The sequence below is a fragment of the Pleurodeles waltl genome, chromosome 4_1, assembly GCF_031143425.1.
Source record: "Pleurodeles waltl isolate 20211129_DDA chromosome 4_1, aPleWal1.hap1.20221129, whole genome shotgun sequence".
In the NCBI taxonomy this organism is placed as follows: domain Eukaryota; kingdom Metazoa; phylum Chordata; class Amphibia; order Caudata; family Salamandridae; genus Pleurodeles; species Pleurodeles waltl.
In genome coordinates, this window is record NC_090442.1 from 138,088,875 (window position 1) to 138,103,458 (window position 14,584).

The window sequence follows — 14,584 nt, forward strand, 5'->3', positions numbered from 1 at the left end:
TATGTGAATTTCAATATCATGTATTGTGAGGTGAATTACAGGTTTTCTTTGTTCTGCCTCCTTTAGGTGAAATTGAGCAATGTGTTTACATCAAGTACCACTACTCCTCCGCCACCATTCCCAAGAATCTCACCTACTCCATCGCCAAGACCATCCGCCAGGACGAGTGGCATGCCCTACGTAAGTCTTTCCAGCTTCATATTTTGTATCATCTATATTCACCAAAACCGTCTGTGATTAGTGAATACCTTTGAAAATCGGTTATTGTGATTAATAAGAGTTTGGCTAATGTTTAGGCAGCTCTTCAAAGTTTCCCGGGACAATGTGTGATGTGCTACTTCATTCCAGGTTTTTAATTTATATTCTGGCACAGGCACTCTTGGTAATTGCATTATAAAAGATGACTACAAGTCCCACAATTCAAAGGAAAAAAAACCTGGACTGGAGCAGCACTACAATGGACCTGGGGAACTTGCCAGCCATCGTTCTGTTTTTTTGAGGGATTTCATTTTGAGGTATTTGCGTTGGGACCATGTTACACAGAAATAATGTGTGTATCAACGTATCTGTCTTTCTGGTGCTCTTCTTTAAACTGACATCTCTTCTCCTAAGGTGGGGTAAAGCATGCTGAGAAGCCTCTCACAGTCAGAGAGCTCAAGATGCTCAATCCATGCCTAAATAACTCGTACTGTTCCGGTTTTTGCTGTGCATTCTGGTACTTGAATTCCTAAACTTAAAATGGGTTGGCGAGAGATACAAGTACCAGAATGCAATGTCAGGTCATGGGCAGGATGTGCTTGTCACCACCTGAATCCAAAGATGGGAAAGCTCTGCAGACTCATGTGTTGTCATGCATGCTGGGGCATTAGTCTTTCTTAAGTGGTGTAATCTATGGTGGGGCAGCTCCCTCCATGGGCTTCTGAGGTATAGGCCTAGGTACAGATGCCAGAATCACAGCTTGTGTTTCTTGAAGTTCTCAAGTTGTATTTAACAGCACATGAACCTCTGTGAGTAAAGGGCCCTCACAATATCAAATCGAGTGGTATGGGAAGACACAGTCATGTCCGACCCCCTGTCTTGTGCGTGCTGGGGTTCTTCCACTGTCTAGAAACCACTATGAATCATTGGCATAGATTTCAGCCTACTGTGCCTCCAAGGAGCGTGCCCTCAGGTGTGTGTGGAGGGTGATCACACTGAAGTCAATGGGAGTGACAGTCTTTTTGGAGGCTGAGGAAGGTCTGAAGGGTGGCCAGGATCCAATTGTAGTCTATGGAAAGCTTTTGGCTTGAAAGACTGTATGTGACTGATTGCAAGGCTGGCAACACGTTTAAAGTGAGGGTTGGTAGTGTGATAAATGTTGATTTAAAAAAAGTTAGATCGTGTGAGATGACCTCATCCATTATTAAGAACCAGCAATACTGCAGCAGTTACACAACCAGTTACACAACCCTAGGGTATTTGTAGTTTTGAACAGCGTGAACCAAACCCATTGCGTGAATGGCGCATGGAAGACCTTGGTGCCCAAAGTGTGCTGTAGCTACAATGGATGTTGATGTGCCCAGTGCTAAATCCAGTTATTAATTTCCTTCATGGTAAATTACCCTATTGGTTAGTAAGTGTCTGGAAATTGTTGTAGCAGGACAGGGTCTGAGGTGGTGATGGGGGTTTGAAGACAGAGGAGGTGTTAGAGAAACCATAAGTGTGCTGGCCACTGGGCTCTGCCTGCCCACATCCCTCTTTCCTGTCATGAAAGACCTCAAAACATTTTCAGGAAACAGATTAGGGAATTACTCCCACAGTCCGTTCTCCCAAGGTAACATAGTTTTACCACCAAGGTTTCATTGGTTTGCGTTAGTGAAGGTGCAACATGGCTAGTTTGGAGGGTATGTTTGCCTTTTAAAAAGTTACTGGAGATGGTGAACTTTGGTGGAGCTGGGCACCAATGGTCGATGCTCTGGTGTGGAATAAAGTGGCCAGCTGATGTTGGATGCTCGGGCAAATAACTTCAAAAGCCATTAATCTGCTGCAAACTATGTCCAATTGCAGAAATGACCAGAAGGAGAATCCAGTGTTTCTAGCTACTGAGTTTGTCAAAAGTTGGCTTCGGGAAGTTCCTGTTGAGTTTTCAGTTGCTGTAGATATTTCAAGCTGTCTGAAAAGTTTCAAATGTATTCTTAAATTGTTGCACATCTCCAGGCCAGTATAGCGGGCTGTCATCACTTGATGAACATCTCTAGGTGGACCTTCTCAGCGCACTGTCCTGAAGGGTCCTTCAGTACCTTAGGAGAGCATGAAACAACCTCAAACAGGAGAGCCAGGTCCTCAGGAACCGTCCGTCCTGAAGCCCCACAGGCATCTTGTAGGCAGTGGACAAGTTAACCAGCTCCCAGCTTCCAGCAGGCTTGCAGACTTCCAGTAGGAGGGTGTATTATTATACTAATTATTAAAACAAATAAATACATTATCAGTTTAAGATCCATTCTAGAGGCCGAATGTCTTCCTTCTTCCAAATTCCAATATAGTTCTCTGGATGCAGCCCTGGCATGAGTGATTGGAAGGTGCAAATACATACCATTGTTAAAAAGCTACCATACGTCCATGCTGAAACTCCCTCACCAATCCTGACCCTCACATACTACAGAATGATGAATTTCCTGCAATGAGAAAATACAGGCCTGTTTGCACTTGTGGTCCAGAGGCCTTTGTGCCACAAAATCCGGTCTGGTGGGAAAAAGGCTTCTTGGTGTAGAGTCTTACCAGGTTTGGAAACATTCACTCTCCTTGGTTCTAGTAGCCCTTAGTACAACAAAATGAATAAAACACCTACTCACAGCTCCGCAGTGTCTAGCTTTGGGTTATTGCATTAATAGAACAAGCAGAGAACCTAGCATCCCTTGTTTTCAGTAAACACAGCACCTACTGGGCTCACTCTCTCCTTGCTTCACTTTGATCGGTGTTTGGGAGAGGTCAATGAACGCTTGAAGCATCTGCATTTTGTAAACTGGCTAACTCTCCCGGAGAGCCATGCATGCACAGGGGACAAACTCTGACCGCTTCCGCAGGCACAGAAATACCACTCTCTGCATGTTATACTTTTGGGAGCGATGGATGAATGTTTGGCTGATTGCCTGTTTACCTCTCCAAGTGCACTAAGCCACCAACCAGATGTATCTGGCAAAACAACCAAGGAGCCCCGGTGCTCCCAGCCTTACTCCAGGACGTGTTAAAGGGATTTGAACTCAAACGTAGTCAAACAGTAATCACACCCCATAAATTCAATCTCTGCCCGGGTTATATGTTTTAAAATGGCCCAAATTAGAGAAGGGGAATTTAGATTGAAACACCAAAAATTTGTTACTTGACTTATAGCTGCTCTTTGCTCCCAATAAACATTTTCTGGTGTCTCCACGCATGTAGTGTGTCTCCACAAGAGAAAGTGTCCCGATAATGGAAAGATGACCATCCTACTCTGAAGTAAAGATGTCTTTAGCATTCAGCTACCTAGAATTTGAAAAGTGGCCATTTGTAGCCAAGTAGGTGCTCTAATAACATTGTAAAATTCAATGCTCAGCGGCTGCCGATCGTTTGCTGATCATTTTATGATGGGTGCCCTCAGCTCCAGGGCACTTTTGCAGTGGCACATCTGGCATACATTGTAGCTGTGCTTCTTTGAACAGTACCTCCTGCTCCCGAATATTCAATCCCTCCTGGAGTTTGCACTTGTCTCACTGCCATCGCTTACGTTGACACTCCTAGAGAAGCATCCCGATTCCAACCCCTTGAGGACTTCAGGCCTGAGGGAACTATCTAATTGCTAGTATTGGATTTTCCTAGGGTGTGGTAAGGAATCCCTTGAAAATGGCAAAGGGTAAAGTCTATGACATTCTGGATCCATGAACTCCCACAGAGAATTGATTGCAGAAGGAACAACTTGGCTAAGAAAGTGACTATGACAGAGAGATTTATGCAGCTAATATTGTGTCTTGTTGTGTGTCTGGGTGGTGGGCGAAGCTTTAGAAGCCCCCACCAAGTAAACATACTAGGCAGGAACGAGACGATGTCAGCAGGTTTGGTATCTCATTTCGGACCTCAAGAGACAAGGAAGAGGACACTCAGCAGTTCTGTATAACCTGCTAGTAAAAGGGGAGGGGCATTGTACACCTCTCTGCTGATGGCCTGGACACAGGGGAAGACATGATCCGAGTGCCTCAAGGCAATGAGGATTTAAAGTCCACGGCGTCAGTGCGCAGCCACAGAAGCTGACCCTCTCTGAAAGCGACCTCTGAATACAGCTGGTGTTAAGATTTTGCCTTGAATGGCAGTCATGCTTAATTTGTGCTAGTAGTTGCAAGGGGTCAGCACTGCCACTTACTTTTGGTGACCAAGACTTATTTTTCATCATCAGACTTTGATCCAGAGCAAAAGAGAGAAAGGCAGAGACTGGAGAAAAAAGCATTTTCAATGCAACGGGTCTCGCTTTTGTTCAAGTTAGAGCTAGTAGCGCTGTAAAGCAAAAAAAAACGCAGCGCGATCATGCTATGTAAAATGCAGCGTGATCGCGCTGCGTGGAAAATAAACAGATAAAGTAGTCCGGACTCCAGGCTGAAAATATCGAGCCTCGTATGTTTTTGGTACTTTACTGGTGCTGTGTAGGTGGGCTAAACACCAGAAAAGGCATGACGTATGCATGCCTTTCACAAATGAAAGCAAGCGGATTTTAAAAGGCAAGCCCGCGAACCAATGTAAGTGACTGACGTGGCATGGGCGTGGTTTCAAGCCCAAAGAGAGATTACAGAATGGACAGAGCACTTTGTGCTCGCCCATAAAAAGGAGGAAGAAAAAAAAACGAAAAACAGTGACAAAGAGATAAAGCAGAGATAGAAAGAGGCATGAGGTGGAATAAAAACTAGGCATCCTTGGCATTGGTCAACCCTGGCATTTGGCAGCGCCCAGGGTTTGAAAGAGAAGCTTTGAGTCCCTGTGCAAATAATTATTTACAAATTTAGCTGTGCTTGTCCTGAAAACCTTACTCTCTCCACATCCTCCTGTCGGAAGGGAGGCTCTAATGCAGTGGTCTCCAAACTTTTCAATGCCGCGCCCCACCCAGTTGAAAAATAAAAATCATTGGGCCCCCCCTCAGAATTTTTCACAATTATTTTATAAAGGTGCCTATGTTTAAATATGTCTAGACCTATTTAAACATTGTAGTTAAGTACTGTTAACTTTTTTAAAATGCAGTAACATGCCTCTGCTTAAAACAAAGCCCTTTTGTCTGTATAGAGCTTCTTTTGGCCAGAGCCTCGCGTCCCACCTTGGATCACCTGAGGCCCCACTAGGGGGTCCCGCCCCCCAGTTTGAAGACCTCTGCTCTAATGTAATACATTATAGAGTAAGGAATGCAAAAGGGGGTCATTAAAGAGAGAGGAATCATCACCCCTTGTGCATAAATTATGGTCAGCCGAAGGTAGCAGCTGCAGCCCTTGAATTAGGCTTTGGCACTCCTGGCAGCACCATTGCAGCCTCTGGTCTCCGGGGGCGTGATCACCGGGGCCGGAAACAAACTGACACCGATAGGGTTTCTTTGCTGCAGATGTCAGGGCCAACAACAGAACGCGAGGCACGTGACGAGCTTACCTCAGTGAGACATGTTTCACCTGCAAGAATTCAAAGTAGAGGTGTCCATTGCATGCTTCCCTTACAAAGATGGTGTTAGAGGGAAATCTGTTAATAAAATAAGACAGATCAATTTGACACAATAATATAGGTTTAATCGATTTTCAGCTGGGAACAACAGGCAGTCTTAACAGAGAGGCCATGACTGAAGTTCAAAGTTCTAGTTCACAAGCAGTGGTATTTATACTGTAAAAACCACAAAAAACTATGCTGACAAGTTCAGCATTGACGTAAGCAAGAACAAGCAGTACAGATAAGATAATAGGGGAGAGGGACCTCTTGACAAGAGCACATGCACGATTACTGGTCACCTCATGGGTGGGTAAGTAACATTGACGTCATTCAGCATCTCTATCTTTCTTGCACACAGTAGCCCTGCCTTGTGCTAATGCTTATCTGACCCTTACACAGTTCCCCTTACCAAGATATGAATGACTTGTGGTTTTTAGGACCCTTGTGCTAAAGCAGGATACACCTTTTTGTTCCACCCTGTTCGTGCTAAGTGAACATTTTGAAAGCAACAGTTGGTGCAGCTTTAAAGAAAAACTCTCATTCTAATGTGGCTTGGGCCTCTTGTGTGTTTCAGCACAGCTAACTTAACAATGCAGCATGCGTATAAGTTTCCTAAGTAATAAGTGTTTGTTTGTCCTAAATATGACCTGCCTTTTCTATTGAACCCAGAGTCTGTCTTTTTTTAGCATGTCATGTATTAAGCCTTTCAGTACTTACATTAGTTTACAACTATCCCTAGCCTAAAATGTTTGTATTGGGATTTGGGAACTTATGTTTGTTTGTATGTGATGTATGTGATGTGTTCCTATTCTTCCTACATCAATGGCAGCCAATTGTCCAAGGGTAATGCCAAGCAATAGCACCTACAGCTATCGCCTACAGCACCTGAGCATTCTTTATGGAAAACCTACCCTCGCCCCACTTCTAGGCATAAGCACAAGAGAGTTTGTCCCGGGTGGTGAGGCTCTGTCAGGGGGATGGCATGGGCACCAGCCTGAAATCTACCGGGCCATAACCGAGAACGGAATATGATTATTTGTACCCACAGCTTCTCAAGCTCATCTGAGGAAGTATTCCCCCTTTGAGAAACACCATGGTTTGCCAGCCTATGGACACAAAGGCGTACTGAAGGCCCATGCATGTGTACACTCAGGCCTCCTTCTGATAGGTGTAGTCTAAAATAGGTTTCAATGAGCAAGACTTACACCATAGCCTACTCAAGGAGTTCAAATTAGTAGGGTGCTCTCGGTAAATCGTCAGTTACCTTGATGAGATATTAAGAGTCGGTAAATGGTCATGATATAGCTGCAAACAAGTTGAGTCGAGAAGAAAGAGGATGAGTTTGAGAAGACATTTACATCATTATTAAGAAAACAAAACAACAAAAGTACGTACTACATTCAAGTAAACATTCTTTACAGCATGAACATAATTACATTGTCTTAGGTGGTGCAGGACGTGCAGTCAGTGTTGGACTGGCCTGTCGAGCAGTCTGGTACTGCCAGATCGACCAGCTTGAAAGCACCAGGGTACGGGATGTTTTGTTTGAGCTTGGGATAGTCCACACATTCAAAACAAATAGCCCAACATACAGGTCCTTTAAGGCTGGCCCATCTGGCGGTGCCAGACTTTAATACAGGTGTATCGTAAAATGCGCTGAGATTTGCATACTGCATTATTTTTCAGCATTCAGTAGGCCTCATTTGAAGATGCTCTTACATTCACAGAGGGAGGAGGCTGTGGGTTGGTATTGAACAGCGATTAAAAGGAGAGGTCAATTAATAGCAACAAGGCTGTAAAATTCAATGGGTCACAATGGAGTTTTGGTAAAATTAAGAAATAACGATTGGTGGCCTATCGCAGATGACTTGCTTGTGTTGAACCCACCTTACTATTCTGAGATCATTTGAAATGTACTGTGAGATAAGCCCGAACTTTGGATGCCAAACTTGTACTGTATCGTGAAGGGCACCTTACACAAAAGTCGTCTTAAACTTTAGCACATTCCATACTGGGACTTGAAGGCCAAAACTCATGCTGGGAGCGGCAAAAGTAGAAGTCCCAAAAGTATAGTGCTCATGAGTAAAAAGCCATTTCCGGCTGAAGGTGAGCGACTCTGCTAACATGGGGCCAGGTGGCAGCTGACTTGTGACTCTTCATAGAGAAGCATACAGAATATGGCACTCAGAATGTTCTAGAGCAGTGGTTCCCAATCTGTGTTCCCCAGACTCTTTGGAGTGGTCCCCAGATTCCAATAAAGATTCAGTGGGGGTCCCCGGGCTCCAGTATTGATAAAGTGCAGGTCCACAGAAGATCAAAGGTTGGGAACCACTGGTTCTAGAGGACATTGTGTGAGATCTGAGTGCAGATGCTTGTTACATCACGAGCCACAGATGTAAAAAGAATGCCTTTCCTGCCAGTTCTGTCCCTCTCATCGAGCGAGCTCAGCGCCCAGCAAAGCCTGAACATCATCTGATACTTGGTCTACAACTACTGCCTGCGAAAGCAGAAAGCAGACAAAAAAAACACCCCAGATCTGAAAAGGGGCAGGGTGTCTGAAACACGGTTTGTACAGTGGCCAAGGCATGGCAACAGCCGAGCGGCATGTGGGACAGAATAATTGGTGTGAAATGGTGAGGCATTGTTGGACTCCTTTCTTGTGCTTGATTGTTCCGGCGCGCGAAAATCTGTTAATAGAAGAACAAATAATTGCCTCTTGTTGAGGAAGTGGGAAGGACGCCCCAGCTGCATCTGCTCGGAGTCGGCGCCATTCTCTGTCTCCGGGGGGCCTGTGGTCCTGGCTGAGCACGTGCTGGTCTGGGCTAACGCGGCCATTGTTGTGATGGGCTCCTTGGGGTTAGGGTGACGTATGTTCCTTCCTTCCTTGGGATTGGACGTCGTGTCACCGTGGGGACAGTGGTAGCTGCCCATTGGCTCACCACCGGGAAGTGGCCTAGATACTGGCAATCAGGAGAGAGTTCAGGGTAGAGAGGCTTGTTCCAAATATGCAAGAACTGTGGCAGTGTGACTCACCTCCTGTTGCTGTTCTGTGTTTTAGCGTCCAAGCAGCCAACTCACAAGATTGCATGCTGAGAATGGAGGCACTGGCTGCGCAGCCTTCTGAAATACTGATACACAACTGCCAGGTTTTTAGTTTGCTTATGGCTGACATATTTATGTATTCAGGGCGCACATGTGTGACATTTTTGTGGTTATGTGTGACTCTTTGAGTGACCCAGTATCGCAAATTTAAAGAAAGCTGTCACGTCCATGTAATGAGATAGGTTCCAGAAATTACCACCTTTTGCTCAAAGTAGACATGATCTTAGAGTTGTAGCAACGCCACTGAAACCCTCACAACCCTGCTTCCGGAAGCAATTACAGTCATAACAGTTGCACTGTAGTGTGTGTCTCTGTATCTTGGGCACAGGCCCAAGAAGTAAAGACACGCATTATGTACCACACTAAAGCAGATCTACCTTACATGAGGTGAAACGTGGTTCAGTGTTCAGTACTTTACTCTGACGTTTGAAACCTCAATCCAACATGAGGAAGAATGTTTACTGGTGTGCAGGGGGTGTCACAGCAGCCGTGCTTGGCCTCAAATAAGTAATCAATCAGTTGAGAAATCTGGAACATTGGAACATTGACTATATGCAAAGAGTGCTGTGTATGCCAACAAAATTCTACCCGTCTAAAAGAGAGGTAGAGTTCAGTGATTATATATACCCACTTCTGTTGCTGTAGGTACTGCCACAACAGCCAGGCGAGGTGCCCTGTATAAAGATGGGGTTGAAAGTGGACACATAATATTCCCAAAAGCACTTATACGGGCAGAGCCCACAAACAAGTGCAACTGCATTCTAGTTCTCTGGGGGTTGTCTGCGTACAATCTCCCCCAGAGGACGCAGCACCCTCTCTGCTGTCCATATACACCTGGGCTGCATGGGATCTCTTGATAACCCATAAACTTCTAGAAATTATCAGTCTGTCCTTCACTGTCCCTCCAAATGGAGGCTGGATTCTCAACATGGGTCTTGTATTGTCCTTCCTATCCCTTATCCGTGGTGAAGCGTAGTGGCTGTGTCATAGTCGCTAATGCAAGCAAGGTAGTGGAAGCGGGATGAAATTCTGGAGTAGGGGCTCAGCATTTATTTTTCCTGAATATTGTGGTTTTCACAAAATCGATAACACATTTGAAATACCTGCCCCCCTCAAACTACCAACCTAGACCAACTATAAATTCTGTACCCAGGAGTGCAACAAAACTTGAGCCCCGCCCCCGCAGACTACATGATGTGCCCCCCTTCAGACTCAGTCAGGTGCTCTCAGGCCAGGGTACTGGGCTCTCTTGAGCTTGGGACCTGGCCCGCACCACCTTGGCTGGTGGGGTCTATATTACACCACCGGCTGTACCCCTATTAGGCTTCTTCACAATCATCATATCGTTTTCATGGTCAACCCCTTTTCCAAGTTTTGCCACATTCACAAATGGGCAACTGCCCAAAACCATCAGTGCATCATCCATTTGCAATAGTTTAAATGCAAGAGTTCAAATGACTTTGACGGGGCCATCACCACCTGGCTCAAGGCAGCCAGCGACACGCATGCCCCATTGCACAAAATGAAGCATCCAGATGGTATACTGATAATTTAAAGAAAGCGAAACTCGCACTACGCCAATCTGAACGGCTCTGGTGGAAGTCATACTCGCAGGACAAAAAGACTGTGTTGTACGGCAGCGTGAAGCCTGCAAGAAAACGATTTGGGAAGCTAAACACTCTTATTTTTCTAATAAAATCTTAAGGGCAGAAAATAATACAAGGGTAATGTTTGGCACGGTTAACAATTTTGCCAACCCTGACTGTTTAAACATACTGGTGGTCCCTACTCAAAAACTGTGCAATGATCTAAATTCATTTTTTATTGGAAAAAATTCAGACAATAAACTATAGCATCCCTCCTAACTTGTCCACTAGTGCTGGCCTTTTGGAAGATATAAAGCCTACAAAACTTACAGCAATTGATTTGCACATGATAATTTGCAGATGATTGATCAGCAGATGATTTGCTGAAGTTGATGATTAAGGTCAAATCTGGATCACCTAATGATATCTGCTCCTCTCACATTTTAAAAAACTTTCTTCTCTGTGCTTCCTGATCCAGCCACCTCGCAGCTTCATCTAGCTCTAACTGAGGGCATGGTTCCTTATGCATTTAAGGAAGCAGTGGTTATTCCACTGTTGAGAAAAGTGAGGGATGATCCCTCGGTCCTAAAAGATTATTGCCCCATCTCCTTAATACCACATCTGGCCAAGATACTGGAAGCTCATGTTTCACGCCGTTTCAGCGCTTTCTTAGAAGACTGCTCTTTTTTGGATTCCGACCAGGCAGGTGTTCGTCCCGCCCACTCCAGTGATGCAGTGATACTAGTTGTACTGGAAGATATGAGAGAAGAGGCAGACAAGGGACAGACTCACGCATTGGTCCTGTTGGACTTATCAGCAGCATTTGACACAGTGGATCATGAAATCCTAATTACCTGTGCCAGGGCCGCTGGATTGCAGGGGTCTGCATTGGACTGGCTGGTATCCTTTTTATCTGATCGATATCAATTGGTTAGTCTTTCTCCTTTTTGCTCCCCTATGGTTAGACTGGAGTGTAGAGTACCACAGGGCTCTTCTTTGTTCCCTCTGCTATTCAGCCTATATATTCGTCCATACTTTACAGAGCATAAAGTGAAGGTGTACAACTATGCGGATGACTTGCAGCTTCTTTTTGATGTGGATGATTCCTTAGAATCTATCGGACTCTTCCAGAGCACCATGCTCCTCATCAGTAATTGAACTGTCAGCATCTGAAGTTGAACTCAGATAAAACTGAGATTGTTTTGATAAGAAATAAGTTGTATAATTGGAATCCCTTCTTCTGGCCTCTGGAGATGGGTGCCTTTCCCACTACAAAAAGTGCAGTCAAAAGCCTTGGGATTATAGTCGACGAGGATCTTTCTCTGAAGCCGCAGATCAGGACAGTTACCTCGACCTCTTTTTTCCTCCTCCGTAAAGTGAAAAAAATTAGAAACTTTTTTCCACTGAGACCTTCATTCAGATTATTATTGCCCTTCTTATGTCATGGATCCATCATGCGAACTCCCTCTACCTAAGCCTGTCTAAGGGACAGAGCCAGTGACTACAACTTGTTCAAAATCAAGTGGCACGACTAGTCTGGAGTCAGCCCATATTCTGTCATATCAAACCTTACTGGCCAAATTACATTGGCTTCCAGTCGACCAGAGAACTCTTTTTAAAATTGGCTGCATTATTGTGAAATCATGCTGTGATAAAAGCCCTTCTTTTGTGAGCTCCAGAATTAGGAACTGTACCCCCAAAGACAACCTGAGGTCCAGATGTCAAAATGTATTAGAAGTCCCGCAATTGAAGCAAAAAACACCGGAGGGATCCAGGTTTTCTGTACTTGCTCCCGGCTTCTGGAATTCTCTGCCTACCAGCATCAGAGCCTCTACCTCATATGCGAATTTCAGATCCTTGCTGAAGACATGGCTTTTCAGACAGGCACATGTTTAGCTCTTACGGGCCTCCTGCTGTTTGTGTCCTTAGCGCCATGAAACCTTGTTTGGTGTACATGCGCTTTATAAGTCTAATATAACAATAACAATAGCAAAGGTGCCCATTTCAGGCACTGGGCAGAGGGTGGAAACTGGGTAAAGAGGCAATTTGAAGCCTCAGCAAGGGAAAGGGAAGTTTAAAATGTGTATCACGCAGGTATGCCCAACTCTTAGAGACACCACAGAAACTTTATGAGTTCATCAAGAACCCTACTTTTAAATATTTCACAGATATTTTGCCTCTAATCTCTAATCTTCAGGCAAGCAACAGAAGACTGACTCTCAGAGCCTCTGGTGTCTTTTCCTCTTGGCCTGCTCGTAATGGTCCCCAGGTGTAGAATGTCCGAGCATCTAAAGCAGTCAGTGCTCAGACTGGGTGTTGGGTGGATCGTAACACTGCGCACCTGGGGTGGAAGTCCATCACCCGATCAGTGACTGTAGGAAGCTCCAAGATGGTAGCTCAGCCCTGCAAGGCAGGCAACAGCAAAACACTGCCATTGCAGCCCAGTAGGTGGCGCCCTGAGCGTTGATGACACCAGATGGCAGCAATGAGCAGCCATGTATGACTTCTACGTCACAGCAGGTGCTGCGCACTGCTGCAGTACTATCTAATTTTCTGCAGAGTTTAGAATACGCATGACAATCTCGGGGCCTTGCTGAGATGCGGAGAAAAAATAGGAAATGCGTTAGTCTGACTGAGATGCAAGGCACTTGGCAGGGCTAACTGATAGAACACTCACCAGGGCTGGACTGGGAAGCAAAAGCTACCCTAGCAAAAAAAACATGTTCAACCCAGCCCAGCTTGCTTTCTCCTCGCTCTGTCCTCTCTTCTCTCTCTCTGTCTCTCTCTCTCTCCCCTGAAGCTCCCCTATGACTGATGTAATTACCTGGAGAAGCTGGAGAAAGTGACAGTGAAGCCAGCAATGCCCTGTCCCGGCCCTAAAAACTGGGCTCCAAAGGCTCCAGCCTACCGGGTAAATACCCAGTGAAAAAAGCATTGGCAAAGCCAATAAGTCTCACATATGCAAGTGCTATTGGCTTTGCCAATATGTTGTGTGGTTGCAGTTCAGTATGGCTAGATGCTAGTGGCATAGAGGAGAGTGGCGTGGAGCGTCGTAGAGTGGAATGGCGAAGAGTGGAGTAGAGTGTTGAAGAGTGGAATGGCGGAGACTGGCGTGTATTAGAGTGGCATGTGTGGAGTTGCTTAGAGTGGCATACAGTAGAGTGGACCAGTGTAGAGTTCATAGGCATAGAGGTTTGCAGAGTATAGTGGCATAGAGTGCAGTGTCATTGAGTGCAGTGGTATTGAATTTAGCTGCATACAATCACCATCCTAGAGTGCAGTGGCATAGATTAGAGTGGTGCATAGTAAAGTGCAGTTTGTGGCGTGGAGTGGTGCAGAGTGGCGCAGAGTAGAGTGGCACAGAGTAGAGTAGAGTGGCGTAGAGAGCAGTGGTGTAGAGTGCATTAGCGTAGAGTGGTGTAGTGGTGCAGAATTGAGTGGTGTAGAGCTGAGTGATGCAGAGGGCAGTGGCGCAGAGTAAAGGTGAGTGGCATAGTGTGCAGTGGTGTAGAGTGCAGAGTAGATTTGAGTGGCACAGAGTGCAGTGGCGTAGAGTGATGCAGAGTAGAGTAGCATAGAGTGGTGCAGAGTACAGTATAGCTCCATAAGGTGCAGTGGTGTACAGTGGAGTAGTGCAGAGGAGAGTGGCATACAGTTGAGTGGCTGAGAGTGCAGTGTCACAGAGTATAGTGTCAGAGTGCTGTGGTGTCCAATGGAGTAGAGTGGCGTAGAGCAGTGACGTAGAGTACAGTGATGCAGAGTAGAGTGCAGAGGTGTAGAGTGCAGTGTCATAGAGTACAGTTGTGTAGAGTGAATTGGCGTAGGAACAGTGGTTAAGAGTAGGCTGGCGTAAAGTGCAGACGCATAGAGTGGAGTGGTGCAGAGTGGAGTCGAGTGGTGTAGAGTAGATTGTTTCAGAGTAGAGTTAAGTGGTGTAGAGTGGAGTGGTGTAGGGTAGCATGCAGTTACATAGAGTGCAGTGATGCAGAGTAGATTAGAGTGGCGTACAGTGGATTAAGCTTAGTTTGCAGGGGTATAGAGCTGAGTGTTACAAAGTAAAGTGCATTGGCGTAGAGTGTATTGGCATAGAGTGCAGTGTTGGAGAGTGGCGTAGAGTGGCGTAGAGTACAGTGGTGTAGAGTGGAGCTGTGCAGAGTAGATTGGTGTGGCCTAGACTAGAGTTGTGTAGAATGTAGTAGTATAGAGAAAAG

General features: G+C 45.5%; 1 protein-coding gene across 1 annotated transcript in view; it reads left to right on the forward strand.

Moving 5' to 3' along the window:
• The window catches only part of TMEM178B (transmembrane protein 178B), a 567,200-nt gene that overhangs the window by 237,279 nt on the left and 315,337 nt on the right, over window positions 1–14,584 (forward strand). The window contains exon 2 of the mRNA XM_069227910.1: window positions 67–180. Within this exon, the coding sequence (XP_069084011.1) occupies window positions 67–180 (114 nt within the window). The remainder of the gene's footprint in view (window positions 1–66; window positions 181–14,584) is intronic.